This window comes from Passer montanus, unplaced genomic scaffold (assembly GCF_014805655.1).
Source record: "Passer montanus isolate IOZ18808 unplaced genomic scaffold, ASM1480565v1 scaffold769, whole genome shotgun sequence".
Classification (NCBI taxonomy): domain Eukaryota; kingdom Metazoa; phylum Chordata; class Aves; order Passeriformes; family Passeridae; genus Passer; species Passer montanus.
The window spans coordinates 3,027-11,457 of record NW_024372912.1 but is presented as its reverse complement, the minus strand read 5'-3'; the positions used below and the strand labels follow the sequence as shown (position 1 = coordinate 11,457).

Genomic DNA, 8,431 nt, shown 5'->3' with positions numbered 1-8,431 from the left:
GGGGTCCCAGGGGGATTTGAGGGGGATTTAGGAGAGTTTTGAGGGGATTTGAGGGGATTTGGGGGAGTTTTGAGGGGATTTGGGGAAGTTTGGGGGGCACTGGGTGTTATTGGGAGGGACTGGGAGTTACTGGGAACCCCCTGGGGTGGGAACTGGGGGTTCCCAGGGGGATTTGAGGAGATTTTAGGAGGATTGGGGGGGACTGGGAGTTACTGGGAGGGGATTTGGGGGGCCCAAGGGAATTTTGGGGGGTCCTGAGGGCATTTTGGGGAATTTAGGGAGGATTTGGGGTGGATTTGAGGAGATTTGGGGCACTTTGGACAGAACTGGGAGCACTGGGAGTTACTGAGCGACTTTTGGGGGTCCCTGAGGGCATTTTGGGGAATTTAGGGAGGATTTGGGGTGGATTTGAGGAGATTTGGGGCACTTTGGACAGAACTGGGAGCACTGGGAGTTACTGGGACTTACTGGGAGTTACTGGGAGGGGATTTGGGGGCTCCCCAAATTGGGGGTGCCTCACCTGGGTGTTGTTGAGCCCCAGCCCCCCAAATTCGGGGGGCACCTGGAGCCCGAAGGTCCCCAGCTCCTTTAACCCTTTCATGGTCTCGTCCTCCACCTTCTCCAGGGCGTCGTTCTTGGCCGGGTTGTTCACTTCCTGCCCCGAAATTTGGGAAGTATTTGGGGAATTTTGGGGATTTGGGAAGAATTCCTGGAATTCCAGAGGCTCTCCCTGGATGGGGGGGAGGTGGGAGTGGGGGGAATTTGGGGTTTTTTACCTCAAAGAAGCGGCTGAGGGGACCCACGAGCTCCTGCAGGGTTTGTTCTTGTTCCTCGGTCAGGACTGGGCGAAGAGAGGGAATTAAAGAAAAGCTATCCCAAAATTAACCCAAAATTGTCCTGAAATTATCCTCAGACTTTCCTGAAATTGTCCTGAAATGATCCTCAGATTTTCCTGAAATTGTCCTGAAATTGTCCTGAAATTATCCTGAAATTATCCTCAGATTTTCCTGAAATTATCCTGAAATTATCTCCTGAAATTGTCCTGAAATTATCCTCAGATTTTCCTGAAATTATCCTGAAATTATCCTGAAATTATCCTCAGATTTTCCTGAAATTATCCTGAAATTATCCTCAGATTTTCCTGGAATTATCCTGAAATTATCCTCAGATTTTCCTGAAATTATCCTGAAATTGTCCTGAAATTATCCTCAGATTTTCCTGAAATTGTCCTGAAATTATCCTCAGATTATTCTGAAATTACCCTGGCATTGTCCGTGCGCAGCATCGCCGAGCTCTGGGGCTCCAGGGGGGTGAGAACTGACTGAAAATGTCCCAAAACCAGCCCAAAAATATCCTGAAAATGTCCTGAAATTGTCCTGAAATTATCCTGGAATTATCCTGAAATTATCCTGAAAATATCACAAATTTATTCTGAAATTGTCCTGGCATTGTCCGTGCGCAGCATCGCCGAGCTCTGGGGCTCCAAGGGGGTAAAAACGGCCCAAAATGGCCTGAAATCACCCCAAAATAATCCTGAAATTATCCTGGAAATGTCCTGAAATCACCCCAAAAATATCCTGAAAATATCACAAAAAATATCCTGAAAATGTCCTGAAAATACCACAAAATTATCCTGAATTTATCCCAAAAATATCCTGAAATTATCCTGAAAATGTCCTGAAATGATCCTGAAAATGTCCTGAAATGAGCCTGAAAATGTCCTGAATTTATCCTGAAAATATCCTGAAATTATCCTGAAAATGTCCTGAAATTATCCTGAAAATATCACAAAAATATCCTGAAATTATCCTGAAAATGTCCTGAAATTATCCTGAAATTGTCCTGAATTTATCCTGAAAATGTCCTGAAATTATCCTGAAAATATCACAAAAATATCCTGAAATTATCCTGAAATTATCACAAATTTATTCTGAAATTACCCTGGCATTGTCCGTGCGCAGCATCGCCGAGCTCTGGGGCTCCAGGGGGGTGAGAACTGACTGAAAATGTCCCAAAACCAGCCCAAAAATATCCTGAAAATGTCCTTACTGGGAGTTACTGGGAGGGGATTTGGGGGGCCCAAGGGAATTTTGGGGGGTCCTGAGGGGATTTTGGGGAATTTAGGGAGGATTTGGGGTGGATTTGAGGAGATTTGGGGCACTTTGGACAGAACTGGGAGCACTGGGAGTTACTGGGACTTACTGGGAGTTACTGGGAGGGGATTTGGGGGGCCCAAGGGAATTTTGGGGGGTCCTGAGGGGATTTTGGGGAATTTAGGGAGGATTTGGGGTGGATTTGAGGAGATCCCAAAAATCTCCCCAAAAATTGTCCTGACGTCGCCCTGAAATTATCCCAAACTTATTCCTGAAATTAACCCAAAACTATCCCAAAATTCTGAAAAATTACATTCAAGTTACCCACAAAATTCCATCAAAACGATCCCAAAACCAGGCTAAAATGATCCCAAATTTTTCCCAAAACTACTCCAAAAATCTCTCCAAAATTGTATCAAAACCATCTTAAAAATCCACGTAAAATTCCCCCAAAATTACACCAAAATGCCCCCAAATTTATCCCAAATTGTCCCAAGATTTCCCTTTAAAATTCCCCCAAAATTTCCCTCAGAATTTTCTAAAATATTCCCCCCAAAACCCTCCCTAAATTTTCTCCAGAACTCCCCCAAAATCATCCCCAAATCCCCTCTAAATTTCCACAGACTTTACACCAAATTTCCCTAAATCTCCTCAAATTTCACCCCAAATTCCCCCTAAAATTTCCCTAAATCTCCTCTAAATTTCCCCAGATTTCACCCAAAATTCCCTAAAATTTCCCTTAAAGTTCCCTCAAAATTCCCCTAAATCTCCTCTACATTTTACCCCAAATTCCCCTAAAATCCCTCAAAATTCCCCTAAATCTCATCTAAATTTCCCCAAATTTTACCCAAAATTCCCCAAAATCTTCTCTAAATTTCTCCAAATTTTACCCAAAATGCCCTAAAATTTCCCCTAAAATTCCCTCAATTCTCCTCTAAATTTCTCTGAATTTTACCCCAAAATCCCTCAAAATTTCCCTCAGAATTTTACCCAAAATTCCCCTAAATTTTCCCAGATTTTAACCAAAATTCCCTCAAAAGTTCCCTTAAAATTCCCCTAAATGTCCTCTAAATTTTCCCAGATTTTACCCAAAATTCTCTAAAATTTCACTTAAAATTCCTCTAAATCTCCTCTAAATTCCTCCGAATTTTACCCAAAATTCCCCCTAAAATTCCCTCAAAATTCCCCTAAATCTCTTCTAGATTTCCCCAGATTTTACCCAAAAATCCCTAACATTTCCCCTAAAATTCCCTCAAAATTTCCCCAAATTTTACCAAAAATTCCCCTAAATATCCCCAGATTTTACCCCAAAATCCCTCAAAATTTCCCCAGATTTTAGCCAAAATTCCCTCAAAATTTCCCTTAAAATTCTCCTAAATGTCCTCTAAATTTCCAGACTTTACCCAAAATTTCCCCAAAATTCCCCTAAACCTCCTCTAAATTTCCCTAGATTTCACCCCAAATTCCCTAAAATTTCCCTTAAAATTCCCTCAAAATTCCCCTAAATCTCCTCTAAATTTCTCCAAATTTTACCCAAAATTCCCCCTAAAATTCCCTTGAAATTCCCCTAAATCTTCTCTAAATTTCCCCAGATTTTAACCAAAATTCCCTCAAAATTTCCCCAAATTTTCCCCAAAATTTCCCCAAATTTTCCCTAAATTTTCCCCCAGTTTTGGGGGTGCCCTCACCTGAGGGGTAGGGGAACACCTGCTCGGCGTTCAGGCGCCCCAAAAACATCCCCACGGCGAAGGACTTGGATTCCTGGGGGGAAAAAGAACTTTAGGGGCACCCCAAAAACCTCAAATCCCACCAGGACCCCCCAAAAATTCTTCCTGGACCCCCAAAATCCCCCCCAAATTTTTTTCTGGACCCCAAAATCCCCCCTAATCCTTCAAATTCCCCCCAAAACCCTCCCAGGAACCCCCAAAATCCCTCCAGGACCACCCCCCAGATTTTCCCCCAAATCCTCCAGATTTTCCCCCAAATCCCCCAGATTTCACCCAAAATCCCCCGAATTCCCCCCAAAATCCCCCCAGGACCCCCCACTCACCTCGAGGCCGCCCTGGGCTTTTTGGGGGGCTGCTGTGGCCGTGGTGGTCCCAGTTTTGGGGAGCGCGGCCTGGGGAAGTGGGAAGAACCCCAAAAATCATCAGAGAACCACCCCAAAAAATATCAGAGAACACCAAAACCATCCCTAAAATGTTTCTAGGACCCCCAAAACTCCTCCAGGACCCCCAAAATCCCCCTCAGGACCCCCCCAAATCTCCCACAAACTCGTTGAGGACCCCAAAAATGGGCCCAGGATCCCCCAAATTTCCTCCAGGACCCCCAAATTCCTCTCCAGGACCCCCAAAATTCCCACAAAATCCCCACCAGGACCCCCAAATAACCCCAAAATCCCCTCCAGGATCCCCAAAATCCCCCTCAGGATCCCCCAAAATCCCCTCCAGGCATTTTCCCCTCATGTTTCTGCCATCTCGTCCCCTCACATTTCCACTTTTCCCCCTCACATTTCCCAGCATTTTCTTTTCACCTCTCCACCCTTTTCCCCTCACCTTTCCCAATCTTTTCCTTCACATTTCCTACCCCTTATCCCTCACATTTTTCGCTCTGTTTCCTCTCACATTTCTCACCCTTTTCCCCTCACATTTCCCACCTTTTCCCCCTCACAATTCCCACCATTTTCCCCTCATATTTCTCCCCTTTTCTTCTTCATGTCTCCACCCTTTCCTCCGCTATTTCCCACCATTTCCCCCTCATATTTCTCCCCTTTTATCCTTCACAGTTCCACCTCTTTCCCCTCATGTTTCCCACCCTTTTCTCACCTCACATTTTCCTCCATTTTCCCCCTCACGGTTTCCTCCATTTTCCCCCCTCACTTTTCCCGCCCTTTTTCTCCCTCACGCTTTCCCGCCCTTTTCTCCCCTCATGTTTCTCTCCATTTTCTCCCCTCACATTTTCCTGCCTTTTTTTCCCTTCATATTTTCCTGCCCTTTTCTTCCCTCACGTTTCCTACACTCTTCCCTCACATTTCCCGCCCTTTTCTCCCCTCATGTTTTCCAGCCCTTTTTCCCCCTCACATTTCCCACCCTTTTCACCCCTTTTTCCAGCATTTTCTCCCCTTATGTTTCCCACCTTTTCCCCCTTCATGTTTTCCAGCATTTTGTCCCCTCACATTTTCCCGCCCTTTTTCCCCTCACGTTTTCCCGCCCTTTTCTTCCCTCACGTTTTCCACCATTTTCCCCTCCCATTTTTCCTGTCCTTTTTCCGCTCACGTTTCCCACCCTTTTCCCCCCTCACGTTTTCCACCATTTTCCCCTCCCCATTTCCCCTCCATTTCGGGGGCTCCTTTTGGGGTGCAGCAGACGGACAGACAGACACGAACCCCGCCCAGGTACGAAGCAACGGCGCTGTTTATTTACAACTGGAAGGGCTGCAGCCCCCCCAAAATCCAAAATATTATCCTTCAAACAAAGAGGGGAAGGGAATAAAAGGTGGGGAGGGGGGCCCCCAAATTCCAACTGAGGGAGTTTTAGGGGGGAATCCCCCAAATCCCCCCTCAAACTCCCCCCAAACTGGGGCAGTCCCTTCCTGTTTTGGGGGTGCCCCCCCTGCAAAATGGTGCTCTAAACACCCCCAAAAACTTGGGGGAGGGCCCCCCAAAAAAGTGGGGTGCAGGGAACGTTTAGAAAAATAACACACATGAAAAAACTTGTTTCCAAAACCTCAGAGTTTGGGGGGAGGGCCCCCCAAAAAAGTGGGGTGCAGGGAACGTTTAGAAAAATAACACACATGAAAAAACTTGTTTCCAAAACCTCAGAGTTTTGGGGGGAGGGACCCTCAAATCCCCCTCCCCACTTCAGGGGTGGGAAACCCCCAAAATCTTGTACAGGGGTTGAGACACCCCAAAACCTCATGAATTGGGGTACAGGACCCCCAAACTTCATGCCCTGGGGGGGTTAAAAGCCCCCCAAACCCCTTGAACTTAGTGGGGTCCCCCCAAATTTTAACTGAGCGCCCAAAACCTCATAACATGGGGCAGAGAACCCCAAAACACTCTTATTTTGGGGTAGGGGACCCCAAAACCCTCTCTTTTAGGGGAGTTTTCCCCAAATCTTACTTGGGGGTGTGGGGTCCCCAAATTCTCCTTTTCTGGGGGGTGGGACACCCCAAAAGCTCATGATCTCGGGCAAAGAACACCCCAAAATCCCCCTATTTTAGGGGGACTTCTCAAAACCTTTTTGTCTGGGGTAAAGGACCCCCAAACCCTCCTTTTGTGGGGATGGGGGGACCCCAAAATCTCATAATTTGGGGTAGGGGACCCCCCAGACCTCCCCTAAGGGGGGCTCCCCCAATCTTAATTTGGGGTGAGGGACCACCCCCCCCAAAATCTTCCCATCTTGGGGGTGGGAGACCCAAAATAACTCATGATTTGGGGTAAGAGCCCCCCAAATCTTGTACCCCAAAACCCTCCTGTCCTGCAGATGAGGGACCCCAAACCACCCCCAAATTTGAACCGGAACCCCAAAACCCCTCAACTTATGGGGGGGGGGGTGGGTAAAAGACCCCCCAAACCTCCCCATTTTTGAGGGAGCTGGACCCAAAATCTCACCATTTCAGGGCTTTTACGAACCCCAAACCCTCACAATTTGGAGAGGGGGGAGGTTCCGACCCTCAAAATCTCCAATTTTGGGCACTTTCCAACCCCCAAACCTCACAATTCCAGGGAGAGCCGCAACCCCCAAAATCTCAAATTTCGCGGGAACGTCACAAACCCCAAACCTCACCGTTCCGGGCCGGCGTCCAACCCCCAAAATTCCACATTTTGAGAACGACCCAACCCGCCCAAAACTTAATTTTCAGGAGGAACCTCCACAGCCCACAATTCCAGGGAAGGTCACAACCCCAAAATTTCCGATTTTGAGCACAAACCCTGCCAGAAGCGAGGCCGGGGACCCCCCAAACCCTTTTTGGGGAGGGGGTTTAGGAGTCCCCGGTGGCTCGGGGGGTGGCGGGGGCGGCCCTGCGGGGTCCCTCGCGGCATTTTTGGCAATAGAAGACGTCGGGGACGTTGTTTTTCTTCACCTTGGCGCAGGACAGGTGGATCCAGGTGCCGCACTGGCTGCACTCGATCATGGGCCGGCCCGCGAAGGGTTTTTGGCAGTAGCAGGTGATCAAATCCCACGAATCGTCACCTAAAAAAAACCCCAAAAAGGTAAAATGTTAAAAAGTTTATAGCAGAGTAAAAAATAATAAAAAATTGCGGTGAAAATGGAGGAATTTGGGGTGTGATAAGCCCAAAAAGCACTTGGAATATTAAAGGAGTGGTGAAATATCCTAAATTTATGTCCCAAATACCACCCGGGATCTCTAAGTTTGCTCTGGCATCAACTAAATCCCAAAATTTATGTCCCAAATACTACCCAAAACTCCTCAAACCTCCCCTGAGAAACCCAAAAACTCCCCCAGGACCTCCCAAACCTCATCCCAAACCCCCAAACCTCATCCCAGACTCCTCCAGGGGCACCAAATTCCCCCCAAATTTCCCCCAAAATTCACCTGACTCGACTACGATGTCCCTGTCCACGACCCGTGCATCCCCTCCAGAGACCCTAAACCCCACTGGGACCCCCAAACCTCACCCCAAACCCCCTCCAAGGACCCCAAACTGCCAAACTTCACCCCAAACCCCTCTAAGAACCTCTAAAACTTCTCCAGGAACCCCAAATTTCCCCCAAATCTCCCCAAAACTCACCCGACTCCACCATGATGTCCTCATCCATGACACACATGTCCCCTCCAGGGACCCCAAACCCCTCTGAGACCCCCAAACCTCCCCTGAACCCCTCTAAGACCCCCTAAAACTCCTCTAGGAACACCAAAACCCCCCAAATTTCCCCCAAAACCCCCAAAATTCAACTGACCCCACCATGATATCCTCATCCATGACCCTCACATCCCCTCCAGGGACCCCAAACCTCTCTGAGACCCCCAAATCTCCTCCCAAACCCCTCTAAGACCCTGTAAAACTCCTCCAGGACCCCCAGACCCCCCCAAATTCAACCGACTCCACTGTGATGTCCTTGTCCATCACCTGCATGTCCCTCCAGGGACCCCAAACCCCTCTGACACCCCCCAATCTCCCCCCAAACCCCTCTAAGACCTGCTAAAACTTCTCTAGGACCACCAAAAGCCCACAAATTCCCCCAAAACCCCCCCACATTTCCCCCACACTCACCCGACTCCACCATGATGTCCTCATTTATGACCTTCACATTCCCTCCAAGTACCCCAAACCCCCCCCCGGCCCCCCAACCCCCCCCCCCACCCCCCCCCAC

General features: G+C 48.1%; 3 protein-coding genes across 3 annotated transcripts in view; all 3 read right to left on the bottom strand.

The window, feature by feature from the left end:
* Positions 1-439: 439 nt before the first annotated feature.
* LOC120512722 (very long-chain specific acyl-CoA dehydrogenase, mitochondrial-like) lies at positions 440-4,298 on the bottom strand. Its single transcript, XM_039731348.1, has 4 exons — positions 4,144-4,298; positions 3,782-3,854; positions 777-841; positions 440-655 (listed from the first exon to the last, which is right to left on the bottom strand). The coding sequence occupies exons 2-4, from the start codon at positions 3,828-3,830 to the stop codon at positions 455-457; spliced, it is 315 nt and encodes a 104-aa protein (XP_039587282.1). The 5' UTR covers positions 3,831-3,854; positions 4,144-4,298; the 3' UTR covers positions 440-454.
* Positions 4,299-5,478: 1,180 nt separating this feature from the next.
* Positions 5,479-8,431, bottom strand: part of LOC120512724 (PHD finger protein 23A-like) — a gene marked incomplete at its 5' end in the record, with an annotated part of 5,406 nt that continues 2,453 nt past the window's right edge. Inside the window, 2 exons of the mRNA XM_039731350.1 lie at positions 5,479-5,818; positions 5,909-6,668. The remainder of the gene's footprint in view (positions 5,819-5,908; positions 6,669-8,431) is intronic.
* Positions 6,636-7,885, bottom strand: LOC120512723 (PHD finger protein 23A-like). Its single transcript, XM_039731349.1, has 2 exons — positions 7,849-7,885; positions 6,636-7,288 (listed from the first exon to the last, which is right to left on the bottom strand). The coding sequence occupies exons 1-2, from the start codon at positions 7,883-7,885 to the stop codon at positions 7,077-7,079; spliced, it is 249 nt and encodes an 82-aa protein (XP_039587283.1). The 3' UTR covers positions 6,636-7,076.